Source organism: Triticum dicoccoides, chromosome 7A (genome assembly GCF_002162155.2).
Source record: "Triticum dicoccoides isolate Atlit2015 ecotype Zavitan chromosome 7A, WEW_v2.0, whole genome shotgun sequence".
Classification (NCBI taxonomy): Eukaryota; Viridiplantae; Streptophyta; class Magnoliopsida; order Poales; family Poaceae; genus Triticum; species Triticum dicoccoides.
Genome location: NC_041392.1, coordinates 7040915 through 7067724, shown reverse-complemented (window position 1 = coordinate 7067724; position 26810 = coordinate 7040915). Strand labels below are relative to the sequence as shown.

Here is a 26810-nt window from a genome sequence, read left to right as displayed (position 1 = left end):
CATCGACTAGATTCCACAAAGCATATCATTGGACTCTACACTAAGCATATCATCGGATTCACTAAGCATATAATCGGATAATTTGCATTGGTAAGTATAACAATAAAGCATATATATATATATATATATATATATATATATATATATATATATATATATATATATATATATATATATATCATCAAATTACTACATGCAGTACGTATAACATACCATTTCATGCCGATCGACCATGGTACTTGTCAGGTGGGTCACGAATGGCACCCCGACAAAGTCATCACGTGGCGGAATTATGTCCCATAGGTTGCACACCTCCTCCTCGCTCAGCCTCATTCTTTGAGCTATGATGGCTTCATGAAGTGGGTTCTCATCATCTTCATTGAGTGGGTCCTCATTATCTTCATCATCTTCGTCATCTTCATCATCTTCCACCAGGTTGATATAAATGACAACCAGCTTGGGTCTTCTGCTCTGAAGGAGAATCTGATCAACTCACCACCAGTAAGACGCATGTGAGCGAGGAAACGGGCCCATCCATCTCCTCCAATCTATGACATATTGCGTCCTTTCTCGACCTCCATAGTGTACGGCCCCCCAGGAGCCTCAAATGTCACAGTGTCTCCTGTCAGCTTGTTGAATTTCAACCTCACATTGCATGGGATGATCTGTGTAAGAAAAGCAAAATGACACAATGAAGTAATGCCAACACTAAAAATAAAATAGTTGTTACATTTCATCTAATTTCTTACCGCCGCATGACGAAAACTCGGATGGAAGTAAATGCCGAACAGCTTGCCAGTTGCAAGGTTGCTGGCGCACCTTGACTTGCACAGTCGACATAGTGGTGCTGGTGGTGGCGCCATTTTACTAAATCAACTAAATCAAAATGTTCTAAATCAACAAACCTACTAAATCAACTAACCTACTAAATCAACTAGCCTACTAAATAAACTAAATCAAAATATTCTAAATCAACTAAATCAACTAGCCTACTAAATTAACTGAATCATATCAACTAAATTGACTAAATCAACTAGCATACTAAATCAACTAGCATACTAAATCCACTAGCATACTAAATCAACTAAATCAAAATGTTACATATGAAAGCCTACTAAATCAAAATGTATCAGGAAGGAGGAACAAGGAGGGGCGACTCGAGGAGGGAGAAGATAGTAGGACGGAGGAGGAAGGCGGAGCGAGGACGGGCCGGCCAGCGGCGAGTGGAGGGAGGACGGAGGAGGAGGCCGGTACCGAGTCCAGCGAGAAGGATGAGGCTACAGCGGCGCAGATCGGGGGAGGGGCGACGGGGGAGGACCGGCGGCGCGGGGGGTGAGGAGGAGACCGTGATCGAGTGTGTGTGTGAGTGTGATCTGTGGATGAGGCGCGCTAGTGAAATCTGTAGTTAATTTAGCAGTAGCGATTATTGCCTGAATGCGCTGCTGCTACATTACATAGCAGTAGCGCTGTCTATTTTAATGCGCTGCTGCTATAACTGGGCTTGCGGAGGCGTCGCGGGAATTTTAGCAGTAGCGCCGCTTGGAGTGCGCGCGCTACTGATAAACTTGTTTCAGCAGCTAGTTTCCACAGCTCGCGCTACTGCTACTTAGCAGCAGCGCCTGATTTTATAGCGCGCTGCTGGTAAAATTCTGTGTATAGGCTTTTCCCTAGTAGTGTTTGCAGATATATTAAATGTCGAAGCACAAGTACATACTGTTGCCTTGTACGTCGGGACGTGTATTAACCGGCAACAACCATTTCTCCAAAGTTGCACAGATCCCTAGAGACCAGAGTGAGCGGACGTGATTTGGGTGGGGCTGGTTGCCGAGTGCTCCTAATCCGCCTCCGTATATTTGCAGCCCTCTCTTCAGTTTGACCAGTTTTGACCATACTGGAGATGGGCCCACCTGTCATCCCCTTCCCCATCTTCTACCCCTCTTCTTGATGCACTCGTCAGATTGGACACCGTCGGGGGCGCCGCCCGCGGCCAACCACCGCCGCAGCAAAGTCGCCGCCGGAGCCCACCGCGCTCCTCGGCGACCCTCATCTCAGTGCTCGCTCCTCGCCCGAACCGGCGACAGAAGCCGCATCAGCCTCCTCCGCTGGCTGACGGCGGCGCGCCCCGGCTGACCACGGCCTCTCTCCATCGACACAGTTTGCAGCACGCGATAGCCACAAGCACGGCCGCCGCCGCCGCCACCGCCGCAGGGCCGCGCTCGATGGACCGTCGGGGGCATCGCTCTCGGGCGGATGCCAGCCTTCTCCGGTAGTGTCTCCCCCTTGGGGATGGAGCTCATCCCCTCTGCAAGCTCCGTCCACCTCTGGCCTATCCCCGCCGGCTACCCGAACCAAGCCGGCCTCCACTGCACTTAGGTTGGTTCAGGAACCTGCACTAATTCCGAGTTAATTACACGATAGTACCACAATTGGGGCCGTGGTGGCGAATTGGTACTAGTTTTGAAAAATTTTACGTGTCAGTACCATGTTTGGACCGAACCGTTGCAAATCGGGCTAAACTTTGTATTTGTACGTATTGACGCTGGAACTGACCGCCCGGGCCCGCGCGTCAGATGCCACACTGGCGAATCAGCACGCGCCCGCTCGCTCGATAGGTGCGGTCCGGCTCGAACTGGACCGGCCCGTGCTCCACTCTGTTCCTCCTCGCTCCTGCCTCCCTCCTTGCTCCTCTCTCGTCGCCCTCGTCACCGCCGGCAGCTTTGCCGGAGCGGAGCGCCGCCGCCCGCCATGGTTTTCGAAGACGAAAGCAGTGAGGACACGTCCAGCCTGCCGTACATGCACTCGACCTCATCCACGAACGGGCTTAACCAGGTGATTTTCCTTGAGCTAGGTCTAGGGTTAGGGTTTCAGATTTGGGGCTTTTTGATTTGGTTGATTTCGCTGGGTTTTGATTTGGGCATTTTGATTGTACGAGCTTCGGCAGGTCCCTTTCAGCGTTGAAGATCCAGATTACCAGGGGCTTGAGCTGGAAACGATGTCGCCATGTGAGAAGCACGGCAAGGCATCTGAGAGGCTTGTCGCATTTGAAGGAACAGACACAGGGAGAAGGTTCCTAGCATGTGCAGAGCCGCTATGAATTCTATGCTGATAGTGGGATATTATATATAGGTTGATAGTGTCATATTATTGTTGGTTTGACAGTGCCATATTGAACATGAGTGAACATGAGTACAAGGCCTGATTATTAAGGGCATATTCATTTTTGCGACAATAGTAGCTTGTGTAGTTTAATGACAGTGGTACTGTTATTTTGCAGTGGCATTGTTCTTGCTATCATGTGAAATAATCAGTTTGAGGTTTCTACAGGTTTACTGTTGCTGTTGTGGCATTTTTATGTAGTAGAATGGAGTACTCAGTTGAATGACAGTGCTACTGTTAGTTATGTTCCTGTTATTTTTGGTCCTGTTTGGAACTAAATATCGAGTGAACTGTAACTTTTATGTTGGGATGGACCTGCTGTTATGTATCTAATTACTTGAAATATCCAATTGAATGGATAGTATGTACTGCATATGCTTTGGCAGTTCACCAAATTTGTAGTTTAAGATTGCTCTCTCTTGTTTTGTAGCTGATTAGCAAAATCTAGTTCAAAGTTGTAGCTGAGTGGTGCTGTAATTTGTCATGCTGTTATTTAGTGGGTAGGTACATCTCAATTACTAGTGTAGCTTAGTGGTGCTATTATTACCAATGTACAGTGTTATTGCTTTGCACTAGTTATTTACCTGTGCTTCTGAAGTAACATGTTTATTTTTTTATCTTTTTGCCTTTTTGCAGGAAGGGCAGAATTGTGGGTTTGTTGAATGGGTTGATCACCAGTGGCCCCCAACAATGCAAAATGCATTGTTGAAGCTATGGGCCATGGTTGAAGATAGCAAGAGTGCTAGGGTGAATGATAATCTTGAAAGTTCTTTCACTATCCACCATCTGACAGAAGAGAAGAACAAGCTGGAGGCCAACTATGACAAGTTAGTCCAAGATGTGCATCAACTTATGAGCTTCCAGGAGGACAGGGTGGTGGATTTCAGATATCTGCAGGATAACCTTACATATCAGCAGCAATGCAGAAGTGAACTGGTGGCTGATATGAAGGCACAGATGGCAAAGAAAGATGCATAGTTTGAGAAGCTTAAGCAGAATTATGAAGTGCTACTGAACCTGACAAGAGCACAAGCAACAGTCATCCAGAACTTGAAGTTGAAGCATATTAAAGACAAGCAATTGCTTAGTGAAGATAAGATGAACTTGGAGTTGAAGAATGCAGAGCTCACAAAGTCTGAGGAGAAGCTCACCCAAGAGAAGCTAGAGTTGAAGCTTCAGATTGCTGAGCTGATGAAGGCAGAGGAGAAGTTGAAGGAGAAGATCAAGGGGATCCAGGCCATCTTAGAGAAGTGAAGAAAATGAATATGAGACTAGTGGGTAATGCTGACCTTTTGGGCATGATGGTTGTGTAGTGTATGGCTCTACTAATTGTGAACTATGTCTGTGTATGTATGTAGTAGATATGCTTTTCATCCTTTTGTGAGAAAAGGATGAACTATGCATTTAAACTCAAACTCCACTATGTATTTGTGATGGACCTGCTGTGTACCCTATAATATGTTGAACTCCAGTAAGTATTGTGTGTTATGTTGGCCAGACTTGAAATGATGATATATCATGCATTGGAAGATGGATCAGATATTCTGTGCCATGAGATGTAGACTAAAAGTTATGATTTCTCTTGCAATAGGTTTTATATTTTTATATTAGATGATTATGTTAGCATTGGAAGACTATTTGATGGTTATGTTAGCACTGGAATATTATATGGTTATGTTATATCATGCATTGGAAGCCCATGTTGGTTAGGTTAAGTTGGTTCCGTCGACCCCTAGCCACCGTAAACCCTAATGGTTAGATTAAGGTGGTTCCGTCGACCCCGAGCCACCGTAAACCATCATGGTTAGGTTAAGTTGGTTTCGTCGACCCCTAGCCACCATAAACCCTAATGGTTAGATTAAGGTGGTTCCGTCGACCCCGAGCCACCGTAAACCATCATGGTTAGGTTAAGGTGGTTCCGTCGACCCCGAGCCACCGTAAACACTAATGGTTAGGTTAAGTTGGTTCCGTCGACCCCTAGCCACCATAAACCCTAATGGTTAGATTAAGGTGATTCCGTCGACCCCGAGCCACCGTAAACCATCATGGTTAGGTTAAGGTGCTTCCATCGACCCCGAGCCACCCAAGTGGACATAAACCATCAAGTGATCCACCCAAGTGGCATCAATCCATCAACCATCAAGTTATCCCCAACAGAACCATCAAGATATCCATTGGCATCAGCAGAAGTTGCTTTAGTGGCATCAAACCCAAAAGAAAACACATTATGGTGGCATCAAACTCTAAATAGTATATCATTGTAGCATGAGCACAAGTTGGTGCTGTGTCATCAAAGCAAAACAAAGCACAATGTATCATAAGCAACAGTTGCTGCAGTGGCATCAAACCAAAATAAATCACATTGTAGCAGCAGCACAAGTTACTGCAGTGGCATCAAACCAAAATAAAGCACATTGTAGCAGGAATACAAGACATTGTAGTGGCATCAAACCAAAAGATAACATGCCACATTGTAGCAGGTGCACATTGTAGAATCAACAGAAGTTTGCATCACCTTCTGCCACCTCTACTAGCATTGAACCATGCCATCCATCCAGTGTGTGTGCCATCAGTTGGTGGAGGAGCACTAGAAGTTGAGGCACCATACTGCCTTGGGGCAGAGAAAGGCCTTGAAGAATTTGCACCTCTCCCAGCAGAAGATTGAGCACTAGAAGATGCTCTTCCAGATCCTCTTCCACCACCAGCCCTTCTTCCTGCACCTCTACCAGCACCACTTCCACCACCTCTACCAGCAGCACTTCCAGTTCTTCCTCCTGGTGTTGGAGCAGGAGCCCTAGTTGTTGCAGGTGGAGCAGCTCTTGGTGTTGGTGCATGAGCCTTAGGTGTTGGTGTAGGAGCCCTAGTTGTTGGTGCAGGAGATCTAGCTGTTGCTGAAGCAGCTCTAGGTGTTGTTGCAAGAGTTGTAGGAGCAACACCTCTTGCTTGTGAATTCCTTCCAGCAGGCTTGGAAAACAATTCAAAGAAAACACAGTTAATAATACTACAAATAAGAAAGGTAATTTACAGAAACATCAAAATGAAGAACTAGTACAAAGGGGCTTACCACATGTTTGTTCTTTCTTAAGGCCAACTCAGGTTTCAACTGTTTAAGGCAGGTTGTGTATTTATGCCCTTGTAATCCACAATTGCTACAAGTTATTGTCCCCATTCTTGAGGTGGACTTTGGCTTTGGAACTTCAAATTTTCCCTTTATTCTCTTCTCTTTCCTTCTTCCTTTCTTCACTTTAAATGCTGGTGGTTCTATGTCTGGACCTGGGGTCTTTGTCCAGTCATGCTCACCAGGGACAGGATATATCATTGGTTCATATGCTGCCAAATAATATGGTTTCTTGAAGAATTTGCTTACAAAGTCCTCTGGAAACCTTTTTGCCTTGTTGATTGCTGAGATGGCATGGTTACATGGGATGCCACTGAGGTCCCACTTTCTGCAACCACAGGTTTCAACTTCCAAATTGACAGCATGTGTTTGCTCACCACTAGTTACTTGCCACAAGTTAACACCTGCTTGAATGGGTTTGCAGTACCTGGCCCTTTCCTTTTCAATCTCCAACTTCTCACTGTAATGTGGTGTGATCTCCCATCTAGCTTCCCTTCCACTCTCTCTATTCTGTGCCACCTAACCATCTGCTTATCCTTTATGCCATCACACATAGTTCTTATTGGTTTTTTCCTATGATCTAGGATGTACTTGTTAAACACCTCTGACAAATTGTTGACAACCAAGTCAGTCTTGCTATTTGTGTCAAATGCATGCCTAGCCCATGTTTTCTTGGGTATTGCACTAAGCCATTGCCAAGCTTCCACACTCTCAGCTTTGAGATCATCCATTGCTTTTATTAAATTTGTGTTCATTATATGCATAACTGGTATTATCCATGCACTTCTTAAGGTCCTCCCCCCTAAAGCCAGCATTCTGGAAGTTTGCATATATGTGTCTTAAGCAGAATCTTTGATGACTGTTAGGAAAAACTCTATTCACTGCATATAATAGCCCCTGGTGCACACAATTTAAACAGCTAAGCTACTGTCTAATACACATGTAAACACATATTTAGCAGGCAAAGCAAGGTGGATAAACATACCTTCTGTCTGTCTGACATTATAGTATATGGACCATACTGTCCAACTTCTCCTCCAAGACAAATCTTCAGTTGGTGTAGAAACCAGCACCAGTTTGCTTTGTCCTCTTGTCCAACAATGCCAAATGCCAGTGGGTATATGTTGTTATTGCCATCTCTACTAGTGGCAGCAAGGATTTGTGCACCAGTGGTCAGCTTGATAAAACATCCATCAATACCTAAAACAGGAAGTAAACATAACATGTCGAATGCATTTATATGTGCAACCTATTGAAACTAACAACATCAAAGTAGTGTACAAGCTAAAATGAACTAACCAATGAATGGTCTACAGCCCTGTAGAAATCCCTCCCTTGCTCCATTGATGCAGTAAAACATGGCATGGAATCTTGGTCCTGGATGTGGGATTTTTTCAGTGGCTTTTGGAGTTACAGTGGTGACTATAACTCTATTCCCAGGGTTTGTATCCATCACAGTCTGAGCATAGTCTCTCAGCCTTGGGTATTGCTTCCTATGATCTCCCAACACAGCCTCAACAGCTAAGTTTTTTGCCCTATATGCCATAGCCTTGGGCACATCCACACCATACTTTTCCATGCAGGCATCAATAAGTGTATGTATGCTAGTACTGACATCAGATCTGAATAGTGGCTCATATTGCTTTGCAAGCCACTTTGCACTTACCCTGCTTGTTTCAGTAGAACTAGGGCAGGTGTGTTGTATCCTCATCTTCTTAATTACAAAAGTGTTTTCCCCTTTTATAACAGCTGCCACAATGCAGAACTTACAATGTTCATTCTTGCAATGCACAATGATCCTCTGATCTGAGTTCCTGTGATACTTGAAGTCTCTGCACTGAGTGATGTGCAAGCTCAACAGAGCATCTCTGAATTGATGTTGATCTTTGAAGCACATATGCAGTTTTAGTTGTTGGTGTGGTTGTTCCAAATCCTCATTGTACCATACTCTAGCTGGCCTCTTCTTTGCCCTACTCTTCCTTTTTTGAGGTAGCACAAATGCTAGTGGCTCAAACCCATCATCTTCACTGTCCTTCAATAAACTATCATCTTCTTCATCTGATGATGGTTTCCAATCAGGTTGCACTTCTTCTAAAACACTGGAATGTGACCTTGTTGTTGGTCCCCTCCTTACTTGCAACTTCTGCTTCTTCTTTGCTGGCACATATATTTTTTCCTCCTCTTTTGGAACAATAGGGTCATCATCCTCCAACTCAAATAATTCCTCTACCTCTGTGTCACCCTCATAATGCACTTGTTCTTCATCCTCTAATTCTTCTTCTGATTCTTCATCCTCTGTTTCTTCCTCATGTTGCTCTTGTACTTCTTCCTCTCTCTGTCTATTTCCCTCTTCCATCTCCATGTCTTCAGCATCATGCATTTCCTCATTATAGTTAGGCCTTAAATCCCCCATGTCACTATCATACTGCCCTTCAGATCCTTCAGATGAACATGCATAACTGCCATCATAGCAAACTTGTTCTTCTTCCACAACTTCTTTTAACTTGGGATTTAGAACACTCCTGCTCTCTTGTGTTAAAACAGCAGGGCCTACAGCTGCAATATAACTGCTACTCTGACCTTCATAAGCAACACCTTGCTGATCAACAGCATAAACAGGAGGATCGGCAAGATAAAAAACAACAGGCTCAGAATATTCAGTTATATCTAAATTTTGCTTCTGTACAAAACCCTTCTGTGGTACACTGACAGCTGGTGGACAAGCCCTAAATAGCAAATTAAGCACCAAACTCTCCTAATTCTGCCTCTTGATCAACTGTAGTTTAACATTACTATCAACCAATTCCAAGCCCTGCTCTCCTGGGGTCTCCATGTAAAACATCAGTGAATCATCAATACTAAAGCCTTGGGTTTCCATCAATGCAACCATATTTAGATATGTCACATCTGAACAGCTTAATTTCCTCTCTAACAGATCATTATTGTCAAAATGGATCCTAACATTCCATATGTCTTCATATAAACTACAATTCACATGCAATTTGCCTAATCAGTACACTATAACCCTAATTAGCAAATAAATGAGAAAAAAAAAGAGACAGAAACAGAAACTTACAGGACGCCGCCGAGCCCGTGGGTCAGCTCATGGCTATTGCTAGGGTTCGCCACCCATTGCTTTGCCAGCCGTACCCGCTGCTCCATGGACAGTGCGGGCTCAATGAACTCGTCGTCGTCGCTGGAGTACTCAAAGCTCGAGTAGCCATCGCCGCCCTCGATTGGAGATCTCCCCTCGATTCCTCCTGCCGCGCCGATGCCGAAGAGGGGAAGGTTTGCGCCGCCGCCATCGCCGTCGCCGCCACCGCCGCTGCCGCCACCACCGCCCGGGGGCGCCGCCGCCATCGCCGTACGCGCAGGGGAGCTAGGGTTCGTCGACGAATAGAGACGGCGAGGAGGAACAGAGTGGAGCACGGGCCGGTCCGGTTCGAGCCGGACCGCACCTATTGAGCGAGCGGGCGCGTGTCGATTCGCCAGCGTGGCATCTGATGCGCGGGCCCGGGCGGTCAGTTCCAGCGTCAATACGTACAAATACGAAGTTTAGCCCGATTTGCAACGGTTCGGCCCAAACGTGGTACTGACAAAGTAAAAAATTTCAAAACTGGTACCAATTCGCCACCACGGCCCCAATTGTGATACTATCGTGTAATTAACTCACTAATTCCACTAAGTTGGTTCAGGAACTAATAGCCCTGCACTGCAATTTCCAATAGGCCAGAAGATTCAGACAGGGGACCAAACTGGAGTACTGGCCCCCGGCCCGCCCCCATACCAGGCTCGGATCGCGAGCATCGGTGCTCAATGCCTCAACGTCAAGTATGCACATTGTGTGGCAATTATTGTATTGCAAGCAAGGTTCAATTTCATTGCAGGTACGTACTAATTAGCGTGCTGGCTGTGCAGAAATTTCGACATAGTTTCTTGCTTGTGTGATGGTATTTATTTCACATTGATGCTCTTCAGAGCACTTCAAACAGCTCCGAGCTGAAGATGCTGGATGGCACGGGCCAGGACCGGCGTGTCAGCAAGATGGGAGAAGCCGGTGCACGGGAGGAACTCTGATGCAGGCAAGCCCATTGATGTCTCCGATGCTGCTCGGCGTAACTCCTGTCCCACGGTTGCAGCTGATTTTAACACTGTCCTTCTCCGGTGACCAGCACATAGGTTCTGACAGGTCAGCACAAACTAAGAACCAAGCCGTTTTCTCTTGAACCCTTCCTTTTTTAGCATTAGTTTCATGCAAACAATCATATACCAGCATAATCATAAATTTATTTCGTAATCAGGAAGAGATGTCTGTAACTGAATGAAGGATGGTTATAAGGTTCTGTGGAACAGATGTCAAAAGTTAACTGGGACCAAATATATATCCAACAACATACATGTTGAACTCTGTCACAGCTGAAAGCCACCAAATTGACATGCATGAAAGTAAACTTATGTTGCGTACAAGTAGAAACTTAATGGACACACTTAACCGTCTTCGCCATAGCCGTATCAGTCTGGTACAGCCTTGTAGCAAGCTGCAGCACATGGGAATTCAACATTACCATGAAAATATGGCAGGGGATAAAAAGACAGACCAGCTCCTGAAGCATCAGAATCGACGACTACTTAGTTAAAAACCAAATGCCAACCTGACACTCAATGCAAATGTAAGTCGTGTCTCGACTCAAGAGCAAGATTGACCCAAGCTTGCAAACTCCATACAAAACCTCAGTTTCCATCAGAGACAACAACCGCAATTCCAGGCGCTGTTTGTTTTGTAGGCCTCGTTTCTGCAAACCGGCCAGCGGCAATAACCATTGTGGCGATTAAAAAACATAGGAGTAGGATTGGTAGGAAAGATATTCTGAAGGCAGAAGCATTTCTAGTTTCCCATATGGTCCAAACTACAACATCTCCAGCAGCCATCAGATTTCTAACATAACCGGTAAACTTCAGAACCCAACTGCACAGACAGTTAAAAGAAACAGGAATAGCCTGTATATTCAGTTTGCGCTAACCACACTCCACAGATATTTAGAAACAGGACATAGAACGAATCAAAACTCATAGGAACATTGTCCGACTTCTCCTAGCTAGCTATAAAAGCACTACATTTAGCAGCTTATGAATCTCTAATCACTTGAATAGATTTATTTACCAGAAGAATATTATTTCCAAACATCACCCCAGTTCTACTAGTTATGTCACTAAGAGAAATGCTGGAAGAATTTAAGAAAGATGGAAACTTGGAACTTGTAAATTACCTTGGACATCCTCTGGGTTCTTGCGCTTCACCCTATCAACAACCTTGTCCATTGAGTTGTCTTCACCAATGTCCAACCTTGCCCTCTTTCTTCTGTTCTCACCCACCACCAAAAGTACAGCATTTTGATCAGTAGACCGAGTGACATCTTCCATCCGCTCATCCTCTAAACCTACCATTCCTTCCATCCCCTGTTCAAAACTTTCCTTGTTCATCGGAGGGTCCAGACAAGTCTTGCTAGCAAAATCCTCTAGGATATTAATTTTATCTGTATCTTCTTTCTCATCATCATCCTGTTGCAGGTCATCACCATCAACTTGTACTGCACAATAAAAATGTCACATAGATGCGTGAAGAGGGAGTATATATAACCTAACATCAATAATTAACTAATATACCAACAATTAAGCAAAATAAGATGCACAACACTTGGTTACCAGACTGTCCAGTAAAAATGGCATTGTGGGGTGTTGTTATCTCAGAATTGTATGTAGGTTCACATCCCATATCAACATCTTCAACTGTCTTAACAAACAAGAGCTTGGGACGTCTAGGGTGTTTCTTTGCTGCTTCTTTCCACTCGTGCTTTGTTTCATCACTTACTCCATCATGGAGGGTGACCTCCTTAATACGTCGTAGGGACTGGATTGTCATGCTGCAAAAGCCATTTAGATCTGTACATAGCAGCCGGAGTGACTCGAGGAGTGGCAGAGCTCCCTCCTGGACTTCCAGCTCAGTCATGACTTCCACCATGATGCATAGGCATTGCAGGCTTCCAAGTGCACCTTGTACGATGGTGAGTTTGTCCAGTTGAGATGCAATTAGCTTCAGGTACGCCAAGCAACGCACCCTGCTCAGGGCAGCAAGAATATCCCCACTCAGCTGACCAGGGGATGAAAGGAACAGCTTAGTGAGACCACCCAGCATGGTAACAAACGGAGGCAGGCTGCATATGTTGCCCCCTTGTAGCTTGAGCGAGCTAAGATAGCAGGAGGAAGCTTCTTCTTTTTCTAGGGACAAGCTCACAAGCAAGTCTTGGAACCATTCATCACTGAAATTCAGTGAGAGTGAATGACCTTTTTTCACGTCGGTGCTTCTCTTGATGAACCCCTTGATGGCCTTTGAGAGATGAGTGCAGTTGTTGTTGTTGTTGCTGCTGCTGCTGCCGCCGCCACTGGCAAGGGGATCCTTACTATTATTACTGGACTGCTGACACCATATTTTCACTTTTGTCAAGTGTTTCATATGCTCTATGAGCTGTGCAAATCCTTGGCTCTTGTTGTTGTCCACAACAAATCCTGCTACTGTTTCCAATTTGCTATTCTCTGAGAGCCAAGTCTGTAGCTTGTGCATTCTCCGGCCTCCTACACCTTGTTGGAGCTTGAAATTTCCGAACAGATGTATCAGGCATGGCAGCTCCATAACTTGTGTCGGCAGAATCTCTATCTTGGTTCTTCTTACATCCAGCGTCTCCAAAAGTTGAAGCTTCTTAATCTCTTTGGGGAGCATCGTAACCTTAATAGCAGCCCCAAGGCTTAGGTACCTGAGCAACAACAGGTTGCTGCATATCTCCCTAAGATGCTTGTCCTCCAAGTGGTTACCGCATTCTTCTAGATCCAAAACCCGCAGCAGTTCATATTTGGAGAAATCCAAGACAGATTCATGTGCCCTGCCGAAGATTGTCAGAGATCGGACAAGAGATAGATCATTAACCACTCTGGCACTTGCTTCATGGAGGGAGAGCCAACGGATTTTACTGGGTGGGGGTGGGGGAGCCAGCTGATCATATAACAAGGTAATGAAGTTGTCACACTTGGACATGTGCAGGATGAACTCGAGCATCATGCCGTGAGTATGGTATGTCTTCACCTGATCTGTGATGTTTTTGCTACTGGCATCTGTACGCTGGATGATGCTCCGGTTGAGCAGCTCTTTGAAATTGCCGATAGCAGCATCCAGAGCATTACACATATAATCTCCTGGGATAAACCCTTCAGCGCACCATTTCCTTATCAAGCTTCCTCTCCTGACTGTACGGCCACTAGGGTAGATACCTAGATATAGCAAGCATGTCTTGACATCGTGTTTAACAAGGCTGGTGTAGCTTTGGACAAGTACACGCTTCATTCTTGCTAACATCTCCTTCGTTTCCAGGTGTGCTCCCAGGTTGTGGCACAATGTTGCCCAGTTTTCACGCGTCGGATTACCTGTGCTTTGCAAGTACCGGGCTGTAGTAACAAGAGCAAGGGGTAAACCATCACACTTCTTCAGTGCTTCCGAGCCAAGCTGATCCTCTTTACCGATTGGCGGATCATCGTCTTGGAAAGTGTTGTTGGATTTTGTGGATTTCTCTTCTCTAGTCAGGAAGCTAAGGGGGGAAGCTAGGGATTTCTGGAAGAACCTTATCTCCCGATTCATTCCTCCTTGTCTCAGTATATACAAACTACATTTACATTTTAACCCTTCTCACTTTCCTATTTGCAACTAACTCCTCACAACACTCCCCCTCAAGATGGGGTGAAAATGTCTAAGAGCCCCATCTTGCCACACAACTTAAAGAAGGATACAACACTCACGCCCTTTGTTAATACATCAGCAAGTTGGTCTCCAGTTTTAACAAAACCTACTTGAAGTACTCCCTCATCAAGTTTCTCCTTAATAAAATGTCTATCAATTTCGATATGTTTTGTTCTATCATGCTGAACCGGATTGTTGACAATGTTGATTGCGGCTTGATTATCACAATGGAGCCTGAGTGGTCCTCCTTTAAACAACCGAAGTTCAGTTAATAATAATCGAAGCCATAACAACTCACATAGCCCTGAAGCCATGGATCACAGCTCTGCTTCTGCCGTGGATCTGGCGACAACACTTTGCTTCTTACTCCTCCAACTGACTAAATTTCCTCCCAAGAAGACGCAATAACCTGAAGTGGATCTCCTGTCATCCAAGCACCCAGCCCAATCAGCGTCTGTGTATCCCTCAACTTCTAGATGCCCATGGTTGGAAAGGAGAATTCCTTTTCCAGGACAACCTTTGAGATACCGCAGAATTCTATTTATTGCATCTAGATGACCTGATCGAGGATCATGCATATATCTACTCACCAGGCTCACGGCATATGCAATGTCTGGTCTAGTATGGGATAGATAAATTAAACGTCCCACAAGTCTCTGGTATCTCCCCCTATCAACAGGTTCTCCTGAATTGGCTGTAATACGAAGGTTTGGTTCAATTGGTGTGGCAGCTGGTTTACTTTCAAGCATCCTAGTTTCAGCGAGAAGATCAAGCACATATTTCCTTTGAGAGAGATAGATACCTTGAGCTCCATAAGCTACTTCTATTCCCAGGAAGAAGTGGAGGAAGCCAAGGTCTTTGACTTCAAATGATTTCGCCAACATTTTCTTCAAGTTCTTTATCTCCACATCATCATTCCCTGTGATCACAATGTCATCAACATATACGACCAATACGACAGTTTTATTTCCGTGGTGCTTAAAGAAAAGGGTATGGTCAGCATTGCTTTGTCGAAAACCCAAAGTGCAGACTTCCTTGCGAAATCTCCCAAACCAAGCCCTTGGTGACTGTTTAAGTCCATAAAGTGATTTCTTCAATCTACACACTTTACCCATTGTCTCAGGCCCACTGAACCCTGGTGGAATCTCCATATAAACTTCTTCTTTCAAATCTCCATGAAGAAATGCATTCTTCACATCTAGCTGAAACAACTTCCACTTGTTATTTGCTGCCACCGAGATTAAAGCTCTGATGGTGTTCATCTTTGCAACTGGGGCGAAGGTTTCATCATAGTCCACTCCATATGTCTGGCTATAACCTTTCGCCACAAGTCTCGCCTTATATCTATCTACTTTCCCTTCGGGTGTATGTTTTATGGTAAACACCCATTTGCAACCTACCACTTTCTTGTTACAAGGAAGTGGAGTAATTACCCATGTATTATTCTTGTCGAGAGCAGACATCTCCTCAAGCATTGCTGCCCTCCACTTTGGGTTTAATTTTGCCTCCTGCCAGTCCCGTGGTAAGGGTTCTGCAGAATCCAGCGCTGCAATAAAGGACTTGTAAGAAGGACCAACAATGTCATAAGAGACATAGTTGGAGACATTATAAGGATCCAATTTAGAGGGCAATTTTCTGGCACTAGCTCGTGGTTGCTTTCTATAAGCTATTGGGACATCAAGGTCATCATATTGAGAAGAGATGTTACCACTGTCCAAGGAAGGTCCAGTATCACTAGTTTGAACTTGAGTATTATCTTGTTGGTCAGCCTCCTTCTCTTGCTCACCATGTTGCCCATAAGCCTCGGGCTCAGGTTCCAACACTTGCGTCCTTTCCTCCTCAATACGACGTCTTCGTGTATACACCTGAATCCCCCTTTCCTCATTTGGTTTTGGCCACCGGAATGCTTCACTTGATGTATCATACTGCTGCTCATGTCTTCGTTCTTGCTCTGTTTCCACTGGAATTACCCCAACTATCATCTTTCTTGATGTTGCATCATCTTCCTCTTCCTTATCTCCCCCTGTCTCACAATCTGCATCTAAATTTTCATTAGCAAACAAATCAGGGAAGACATCAGTTAAATCCGTCGGTTCACCATAGAATGGTTCCTGCTCCCTAAATACCACATCCATACTCACAAACATTCTCCTTTCAGATGGACACCAACATTTATATCCCTTCTGCTTACCAGAGTACCCCACGAATACACACTTTAACGCCTTTGGATCTAGCTTGCCAACAGATGGTCTGTAATCCTTCACAAAACAAACACACCCAAAGACCTTAGGTGGAACCACATATTTTGTTTCACCTGTTAGACACTCTAACGGTGTTTTATAACCAAGTACCCTGGATGGCATTCTATTCATCAAGTAAGCAGCTGTCATTACAGCTTCACCCCACAAAAACTTAGGAACATTCATAGATATCATTATGCAACGAGTGATTTCCAGAAGATGTCTATTCTTCCTTTCTGCCAAACCATTCTGCTCTGAAGTACCTGGACAAGTTGTGTGATGAATAATCCCAAAACTGGATAAGTACTCATTAAATTCCTTGTTCACATACTCTGTGCCATTATCAGTGCGAAATGTTTTCACACAAGCATTATATTGCGTTCTGATCATATTATGAAAATCAACAAAGCATTCAAACACATCGTTCTTGTTCTTCAACACATAAACCCAAGTCACTCTAGTACAACAGTCAATAAAGGTAACAAACGAGCGATATCCATTTAAAGATGAAACTCCACTAGGACCCCACACATCAGAATGTATAACTTGAAGTGGCGTGTCACTTCTATTATCAGACGATGTATAGGAGCTACGTGTTTGTTTACCATATTGACAAGCGTCACATACTAGACTCCCCTGGTTAACTTTACTATAAAGAGCAGGATAAAGCCTACCAAGGGTGACAAAAGACATATGTCCTAGCCTGCGGTGGTGAAGAAGGAATTCGTCAAGTGGTGAAAGGGACGCAACAGCTGCAACCACAGGTGGCATATTATTATCCAGATAATACAGTCCATCATGCATGATCCCCGTCCCAAGTCTTCTTCCAGTCCCAAGTTCCTGAAACAAGCACCATGATGGAAAGAAGATAGCAACACAATTAAGTTCATTTGTGATGCAACTGATGGATAGCAGATTTATTGGGAACGAGGGAACATGCAAAACAGATGACAAAGACATATCAGTGCTACACATAATTGTTCCTGATCCCATAATGGTTTGGGAGGAGCCATCAGCTAATTTAACGGTTTTCTTATTTAAATCAGGAGTATAGTCAATAAAATTTCTGTAGGAACCAGCCATATGTCTAGATGCACCTGAATCTAATAACCATGGTGCATCAATGGACTTATCTATCACAGTGTGAGAGTTGTTACCACCGAAATTTGCTAAGGCAGCAGAGGTAGGCGCTTCAACAGTTGTCTTGTCACCTAGAGAAAGCCCCTTGAATTGGCACCACTTCTCCCAATCCTCAGCAGTCATCTCAACACTCATAGTTTGGGTGGTATTTTCAGTGATCACCGACGTGTTTGCTTTAGCAGCAGGGCGTGTACCTCGCCCACGGTAGCCTCGTCCTTCAAGCCCACGGCCACGGCCTCTTCCACGCCAGTCCCGCCCTCTTCCTCTGCCGCCTCCCATTAACTCAGGGCATGAAAACTTCAAATGTCCTGGCTGACCGCACTCGAAGCATTTCTTCTCAGTTGTATTTGATCCCAACCTTTGATAATTTCCACCCTCTACTGCATAGAGTGCTGATCGCCGTTGCATGATACCTTGCATCACTGACCCGACTGCCTCTAATTTCAATCTGGTTTCCTCACTAATGATAGTTGATATTGCCTGCTCCAGTGTAGGAAGCTTTCCGCTACCATACAGTGCAGCCCTCCTGTTTTCATACTTAGAATGAAGTCCATTTAGGAAGTCCCTCACACGTCTCTTTTCCGTCCACTTGTTAAATTTCTCAATACACTTACCACACTCCATATCAATTGGATCAAAGTAATCAATCTCACTCCACAATCTCTTCAATTCGGACACATAATCCACAACTGATTTGTCACCCTGACTCAACCCCTGCAGCTCCTTCTGAATTTTACAAGCAAGCATCTCATTACCGACTCCAGAATATGTACCTTTCAGTAGCCGCCAAATTTCTGACGCCTCCTTAATCCTTTCCACCTGCTTAGCAATTTGAGGTGAGACTGAACTCAGCAGCCATGCTCTCACCAATGCGTTGGTCATCTTCCACTTCTGGCCTTCCTTGGAGTTCTCGTCAGCTGGTTTTTCAATTGCCCCATGTATATAGCCCTCTAGACTTCTTGAGACAAGAATTGTCTCTGCGTGCTCTGCCCAACTTGCATAGGTTTCAGACCCATCTAACTTCACCAGGGGCATTTGCAATGGATGAACCTCCTCCTTGACCTCTGCTTCTGGTTTTGAACTCCCTCCTTGCTTGCTCATAGCCTCGAACAACAATCTGTATTTATCACCCATGGCTTGCAACACCGCTGCAAGCTCCCCTGCCGTGACTCCCGATGGAGCGGCATCCTTGTCACCCATCGTTGCAAACCTCTCCTTGATGTGCTGCTCTGACCTGGTCTTCAGCAGCCCAGAAATCCTCTTGCTTCAGGACCAAGCACACTTGTGACCTTTGGTGCTTCTTTCTCTGTTGCAACACAACAGCAGCTCCTGCCTCCTCCTGGACACAAATCTTTCCCAGCAACACCACGCAACCACCTCCAGGGAACACTCTCCTACACCTCTGCTTGGCACCTCCAGCCTGCTTCCACACCTACAGTTCTGCTCGCCTCCAAATCAGTGGATCTCCACCAACTGCTGCCCCAACCGAACACAATCCGTGCGCTGGCTCTCTCTGCCGGCGACACCCTTGCCGAGGCTTCCGATTTCGAGCAGCCTGCACAAGGCTACAAGCAGGAGCACCACTCCCAGGTCGGACAGCCACCAGCTTCAACTCCAACCCGCTGCACCGCCTCACACCCTGGCCGTAGCTCCTTCTATTCGCTCCAGTCCACCACCAGAAGCACTCCTCTTCTCTCCTCGACCATAGCAAGGAGCGCTACCATTCCCTTGGTCGCCGGCGGCGGCTACAGCACCTGCTCTGATACCATGTTGTTGGATTTTGTGGATTTCTCTTCTCTAGTCAGGAAGCTAAGGGGGGAAGCTAGGGATTTCTGGAAGAACCTTATCTCCCGATTCATTCCTCCTTGTCTCAGTATATACAAACTACATTTACATTTTAACCCTTCTCACTTTCCTATTTGCAACTAACTCCTCACAACAGAAAGCTTCCTTGAAAAACAACTGCCTCGAGTGTCCATCAGGAAGGCTTTTCATTGCATACACATGATCATGGGCTGCTGAGCTGCTGCAGGCATTTGCTACTGACTGAATAGCCGTTGTCACCAGAACTCTGCCATTCAACCCCACAAAGGCATCTTTAATATCATGCCAAAATTCTGTCCTCATGTCATCGAGTACGATGAAGAACCTACGAGGTACCAGGAGTACATGATCAGAATTAGCATGCAGAGATATGGAGTGGAGATTAAATTTGGAGTGATTTCATTTTATAGCTACAAAGATGCCAATAGTGAGTGAAGTCAAACTAGGAGAACTGTTGGACAGTACAAAAATATAAAAGATGCAGGCTGCTGTAAATCGAGACCAAAACATCAAACAGAGACCGAGTTGAGAAAATTACCAATGGTTGGCATTAGTTACCTCTTGGTTTGAAGGCACAATCTGAGGATTCCGCAGAACTTGCTGAGGCTACCTCCACCATTGGTGGATGTGGTGGGGATGCCAAGTTGCCGAAGTATCTCTTCGACAACATCGCTTGCACCCCTTTGATTGGCTGCACAAACCCAAGCCCTTACTTCATACCGGCTCATCATACTCTGGTACACATGCCTGACAAGGAGGGTCTTGCCTATGCCATCAAAGCCAACAACAGAGATCACCTTAAGCTGTTGCTGCTGCTGCTGTATCAGCTCCAGAAGTTCATCCCGGGGAGCGTCCATACCCACGGGGCTGCGAGCTGAAACGGTGTCGTCTATGGCCATCTCTGTTGTTGTCTTAGGTGCCAATGCCACTGCCGACGACGATGCTGACGGGAAGGTGCCTGCACCGACACTGGCGTTGTAATAAGTTTCTCTCAGCTTGGATGACTCTTGTGATATTTTCTTGAGCTCACGGATCGCCTTGGCAAACTCCTTCCGTACTGTCACCGTCTGCACCCGGTAGACAGCCTGACGGATCCACGTCGACGTCCCAGAGATGGTCACCCGGTGCATGAAGCGGTCGATGCAGTCCTCGATGGCATGCGCCAAGTCACGTATGATTTGGATCCAGGCCCTCTGCACATGGTCGCCGAGGGTGCCGCTCCTCCAGCGACACTCATCATCTTGCTGGATGGCGGCAGAAATTAACGCAAACTCTCTTTGGATGTAGGTGATGTCGTGCTCCAGGTTCTGTCGAAACTTGTGATTTGCAGCTAAGAACTCCAAGAGCTTCGGCGCGATCCTACCCACAAAAGCGGTGGCCGTCGCAGCCTCCATCTCTGGTTGGAAGATCAAATCATGGAGTTTAGTGGATAGAGAAAAGAGGCCAGGAGGACACAGGAGCAGCCATGGCAGGATCAAGGTAGGTAGCTACAAGTACCTGCATAGAGAATACCTTAACATCCATGGTCAGTCATCCCGTCCACTCCTCCAATCTGCTGGAGCTATTTACTTGCATTACATATGATGCTAAGGTACCAAAATGCAAATTCTATTGTACCTGTGCATAGGCGATTCGGACAACGCATGGTGGTGGGTCCCACTTGGTTCTATCTTTCTCTTTTTTTTTGCCAAAAAGCCCATGTGAACCCTCTGAGCACTGAAAAAAAGCACAGAAGAATCTGACAGTGCGTGGTGGCTGGTCCCACATGGTTCTGTCTCGCTTTTTTTGTGAAGGCACGTGTGTGGATCTCACGATCACTAAAAGAGCTCTCTTATTGCAGAACAATGCGAATATATATCATATAAAGGCAGGAAAGCAGGTTCCAAACGTAGTGAATTCGTGCATCAGCACCACTTTGTGAATGCACTTAGCCTAAATGGGACCCATCAAAATTCTCTAGTTTTGGTGTGGATGCACTATCTCAAAATACAATTGTAGAAGAAAGAGCAGCACATTAGTTAGACTAAAGGCAGAACATGGTTTTAGCACAAGTCAGTGCAATCATTCTAAAGGCAGCACTGATCCTGATGTGATCACTGCAAAATGGACGATCCGAGAGATATGTGTACCTGTAGGGGTGTGCTCAGGAAATTCAGTCTCCTTTAGGAGCTCGACATGCCCTCACGTCTTGTTGGGTCGCCAGAAACTAAGTTCTGATTGATGGACCTCACGGAGAAGGATAAGGAGGAGCCGACGAGGCAATTGCTGGATCCAATCAGGATTACGGGGAAGAAGGATGATGACAGGATTCTTGAGGAGGATTACAACAGTTTCTTGCTCGACGATCCAACCACAGCCACAGGTGAGCGCGTGTGAAAAACCTGTCCGTCTGCTTAATTCTTCCAGCCTTAACTTGGTGGGTTCTTTAGCATCAACATCACTTTGTGAATGCACTTTAGCCTGAATGGGACCATCAAAATTTCTCCAGTTTTGGTGTGGATGCACTATCTCAAAATACAATAATTGCAGAAAGAGCAGCACATTAGTTAGACTAAAGGCAGAACATATTTTCAGCACAAGTCAGTGCAATCATTCGAGAGGCAACACTGATCCCGAGGCAACTGCTGTGAAATGGACGATCTAGATAGATAGAAGGTGTACCTGCATGGGGGAGCTCAGAAAGTTCGGGCTCCTTTAGGAGCTCAACATGCCATCACGTCTTGTTGGGGTGCCAGAAACTAAGCTCTGATTGATGGACCTCACGGAGAAGGATAAGGAGGAGCCGTCGAGGAAAAGGAGGGAGACAAGGAAGGTGCTGGATCCTGTCAGGATTGCGGGGAAGAAGAGGAGGAACAATGATGACAGGATTCTTGAGGAGGATTACAAGAATGTCTTAATCGACAATCCAACCACAGCCACAGGTTAGCACAAGCGAAAACCTCTCCTTAATTCTTCCGCTCAGTACTCTTAATTACTAACTAATCCTGCATGCTTTTCCTGTTTCAGTTTCTGATCCTGTTATTGAATCAAGTGCCGAAAATGAAGTCGAGCAATCTGGTGCTCAACTGCCAGTCCTTGAGGATATCTCGAGGCTGTTTGGTGAGTGTTGCTTGATCTATCTCCCTAGTTAGCTTTGCCTTGATTTCTCTTGATTTCTGTCTGTATATATGGCAGTACAGCATCGAACCCATGCATGTGCATAGGAACTAATCCATTCATTAATTATTGATCCGCACCCTGTCTTATCTTTCTTGTGTGCTCTTTGATTAATTAGATGGTTCGGTGAGTTCTTCATTGGGCACCATGACCCATGAGACCCCTTGTTGAGAAGCTTGGCATACTGCTAGCTCCTGCTCAGGAACACTACAAGAGGTTGCCCAAGAGGATCAAGGAGGGGGTGCACCTTCTCAAGGATGATGTTGAAGTGATAAGCTCCTACCTTGATGAACTGTCAGAGTTGGAGGACCCTCCCCCGGTGGCCATATGCTGGATGAATGAGGCACGCGATTTGTCTTACGATATGGTAGATTACATTGACAGCTTATTATTTGTGCCGCCTGACCGTTTCATCAAAAAGAAGAAGAAGAAGAAGAAGAAGAAGAAGAAGAAGAAGAGGCAGAAGATGATGATGATAAAGAAGAGGCTTAAGTGGTACAAACAAATTGCATTCATAGCGCAGGTGTCAGAACATGGTACCAAGACCAGTAAAATCATTCATGTTAATGTCCCTCGTCTTCCCAGTAAGCTCAAGATTGCAGAAACAATATCGGAATTCAGGATCTATGTCCAGGAGGCTTTTGAACGGCACGACAGGTATAAGCTCCAGTGTTGCAGCACCTTGAGGAGGCGTAGATTCTTGTCCGCTGGCAGTATGCTTCCAATGCCCTATGATGAAGTTGCACAAATTGTAATCGATGGGCGTATGAATGAGTTTATCTGCTCACTGGCCGCTAATGATACGGCAGGTCAGCAGCAGCTCAAGGTGGTATCTGTTCTTGGATCTGGGTGTCTTGGTAAAACTACACTTGCCAATGTGTTGTATGAAAGAATTGAGATGCAATTCGAATGCAGAGCTTTCATCCGAGTGTCCAGAAAGCCTGATATGAAGAGACTTTTCAGTGACTTGTTCTCGCAACTCCACAAGAAGCAGCCACTACCTGCCAGCTGTAATGAGCTTGGCATCAGCGACAATACCAGCAAACATATGCAACATAAAAGGTACTGTTAACCCAGTTTCCTTATGCTATTTATTTTAGTTTATGTTAACCCAGCATATATCAATTTTACTGATGTGCCTGATGCAATACACACACACACACACACACACACACACACACACTAATGTGCGTGGATTCTTGGCATGCAGGTATCTAATTGTTATTGATGATTTGTGGGATGCATCAGTGTGGGATATTATTAAATATGCTTTTCCAAATGGAAACTGTGGCAGCAGAATAATAATAACTACACAGATCGAAGATGTTGCATTAACATGTTGCTGTGATCGTCCAGAGCATGTTTTCGAGATGAAACCTCTCGATGATGCTCACTCGAGAATGCTATTCTTTAACAGGCTTTTTGGTTCGGAAAATGACTGTCCAGCAGAATTCAAACAAGTTTCAAACGAAATTATTGATATATGTGGTGGTTTGCCACTAGCGACAATGAACATAGCTAGTCATTTGGCGAACCAGCAAACAGCAGTTTCACTGGATTTGCTTACATACATACGTGATTCGTTGAGATCCCATTTGTGGTCAAGTTCTACTTCAGAAAGAACGAGACAAGTACTAACACTCAGCTACAATAATCTCCCTCATTATCTGAAGACATGTTTGTTGTATCTTCACATGTATCCAGAGGGCTCCATAATCTGGAAGGATGATCTTTCGATGCAATGGGTAGCTGAAGCCTCCATCGTTACACAAAAAGGGAAAGGGCAATATCAAGACCGGTTGAAGAAAGCTGCAGGAATCTGTTTTGATGAACTTATTGATAGAAGATTCATCCAACCTTCATATATCAACTACAACAATGAGGTATTGTCCTGTACGGTCCATGATGTAGTACGTGAACTTATTGCACACAAGTCTGCAGAAGAGAATTTCATTGTGGTAGTAGACTACAATCGAAAGAATATAGCACTTTCCCATAAGGTTCGCCGACTATCTCTCATCTTTGGTGATGCAAAATATGCCAAGACACCAGAAAACATCACAAAGTCACAGGTTCGATCACTCAGATTTTTTGGATTATTCGACTGTATGCCTTGTATTAGAGATTTCAAGGTTCTTCGTGTCCTAAACCTTCAACTATCTGGTCATTGTGGCCTCCATGACCCCATAGACCTCACTGGGATTTCAGAGCTGTTTCAGCTAAGATATTTGAAGATTGCAAGTGATGTTTGCATAAAACTACCAAACCATATACAAGGGCTGCAATGTTTGGAAACGCTGGATGTTATGGATGCAACAAGAGTCACTGCTATTCCATGGGATATTATACATCTCCCACACTTGTTCCACCTGGCTCTTCCGGTTGACACAAATCTGCTAGGCACCATGACTGATTCCGTCGTCAGTCTGTGGAGCCTTTGCAAGCTGAACTACCTGCAAGATCTTTATCTTACCATTTCTTCTACACCTTGTTCTGGCCATCCGGAGAAAAACATGGAATCTCTAGGCTCTTTACTAGAAGGACATGGCAGCCTGAAAAATATAGTCGTGTCTCATGGCCCATCGGTTAAAGATATTGTGGTTCCCGGTGCCTCAAAAGTAATCATTTCCTGGGATGACTTGGAGCCTCCCCCTCTTCTCCAGAGATTTGAATGCTCGCCACACAGCTGCGTCATATTTTCCCAAATTCCTAAATGGCTTAAAGAACTTGGTAACCTGTGCATTCTGAAGATGGCAGTAATGGAACTGCAGATGAGTTCTGTTGATATTCTCAGAGGATTGCCTGCCCTCATTGATCTGTCGCTGTATGTGCAGTGGGCACCAGGTGAAAGGATCATCTTTGACAAGGCGGCCGGGTTCTCAGTTCTCAAGTACTTCAAATTGAGGTGCACAAGTGGTATCCCGTGGCTAAAATTTGAGGCGGATGCAATGCCTAATCTCTGGAAGCTCACGCTAGGTTTCAAAGCCATTCCCCGAATGGACCAACATCAACTAATCCGCATCGAGCATATGCCAGACCTTAAAGAGATCTCCGTAAAATTTGGGGGTGCAGCTGCTCATATAGAGTATGCCGTGAGGTCTGTCGTTAGTAATCATCCAAGAAATCCTACAATCAACATGCAATTGGTGAATTCTAGTTCCTATGGTGATGAAAGCACAGAACAGAGCCTTCCAATAAACTGGGCTCCCGAGTCATGTGCGGCCGATGCGGTTGCTGATGTGGAGCCACTCCGTCGCCTCTCTGACAACCTCGCCACAGCCTTCCACTCACCGGATGACTTCGCCTTCCTTGCCGATATGTGCATTGCCGTGCCCGGCGCGCCCGACCTGCACGTGCACCGCTACATGCTCTCTGTGCGGAGTCCCTTCCTCCGCGCATTCTTCGCACGCCGCGCCTCTGTGGAGGGCAACAGGTTGGAACTCTGGGAACTTCTGGGCGAGAAGGTGGAGGTCGGGTATGAGGCACTGCAGCTAGTGCTCGAGTACCTGTACAGCGCCCGCTTCCATGTCCTTCCCAGGCCAGCATGTGTCTGCGTCGACATGGATGGTTGCGCGCACGTCAGCTGCCACCCCGTCATCTCCTTCATGGCGCAGGTCCTCTTTGTTACATTCACCTTCCAGATCACCGAGCTCACCAACTACTTCCAGGTTCATATCAGATGACTATTATGCTTGCTGGGATGCGTATTGCTAAGACGTTTTAATGCTATATATGGATCCCCATCATATCTTTTAACCTGAAATTCTTTAATTTCAATGCTTTTACAAAGTAGTGATAAAGCATTACGTCCGTGCTGAATTTAATTGTATTCGTTAAATTGGTGAAGTTTTTTTTAAAACAAATTGGTGAAGTTCAAACGGGTGCTAGGACATGCTGAGTTGTTTGGAGATCCCTACCAGGGTGCAATTTCCACTTATTAGGTTCAACAATCAAGACTCCTTTCTTACTCGGTTTGATGTAGGAGTGGAAATAAATTGAGTTGTCTGTGCATGTGGTATAGTGTGTTCAATATGCAAATGATGCAATTGGTAGTTCTAAGGTGCTGTGTCATTTTGTTGACATTTCAGGGATTCTTGTTTTGATTTTGTTTAGAGAAAGGGAAGGGTAACTGTTCAAAGCATGAAAATTACATGCACCCAGGCGTATTTGAAGACAAAAACTGTTCAAAGTGTTGTACATGTGCCTACTCTTTTTTGTTGCATCAACAAAAGGCAGTTCATGAAAAACATGCTTGGGTCATTTTATACAAATCTAGGCTCCATGAATGTGGACAGCTGATACATGCACAACAAAAACCAAAGCATATAAATGAAATATCACAGCGGACAATAATTATAATAGCACCTATGATTCCTTAGGATCAACAAATACT

At 45.2% G+C, this 26810-nt stretch overlaps 1 protein-coding gene and 1 pseudogene across 1 annotated transcript; one reads left to right on the top strand and one right to left on the bottom strand.

Moving 5' to 3' along the window:
* Positions 1 to 10541: 10541 nt before the first annotated feature.
* Positions 10542 to 20830, bottom strand: LOC119329704 (disease resistance protein RGA4-like). Its single transcript, XM_037602777.1, has 6 exons — positions 20759 to 20830; positions 19820 to 20657; positions 19383 to 19586; positions 11978 to 13866; positions 11542 to 11862; positions 10542 to 11067 (listed from the first exon to the last, which is right to left on the bottom strand). Exons 2-6 carry the CDS (start codon positions 20653 to 20655, stop codon positions 11006 to 11008), a joined length of 3312 nt encoding a protein of 1103 aa, XP_037458674.1. The 5' UTR covers positions 20656 to 20657; positions 20759 to 20830; the 3' UTR covers positions 10542 to 11005.
* Positions 20831 to 21868: 1038 nt separating this feature from the next.
* The window catches only part of LOC119332751, a 7108-nt pseudogene continuing 2166 nt past the window's right edge, over positions 21869 to 26810 (top strand).

What these genes read in the sequence shown, in the direction of transcription:
- LOC119329704 (XM_037602777.1), bottom strand. Translation starts at nt 20,655, where the DNA reads ATGGAGGCTGCGACGGCCACCGCTTTTGTGGGTAGGATCGCGCCGAAG. An exon ending in TTGTGCCTTCAAACCAAGAG is followed by an intron (nt 19,587 to 19,819) that starts GTAACTAATGCC and finishes GGTACCTCGTAG; the next exon opens with GTTCTTCATCGTACTCGATG. An exon ending in CAGTTGTTTTTCAAGGAAGC is followed by an intron (nt 13,867 to 19,382) that starts TTTCTGTTGTGA and finishes ATCCAACAACAC; the next exon opens with TTTCCAAGACGATGATCCGC.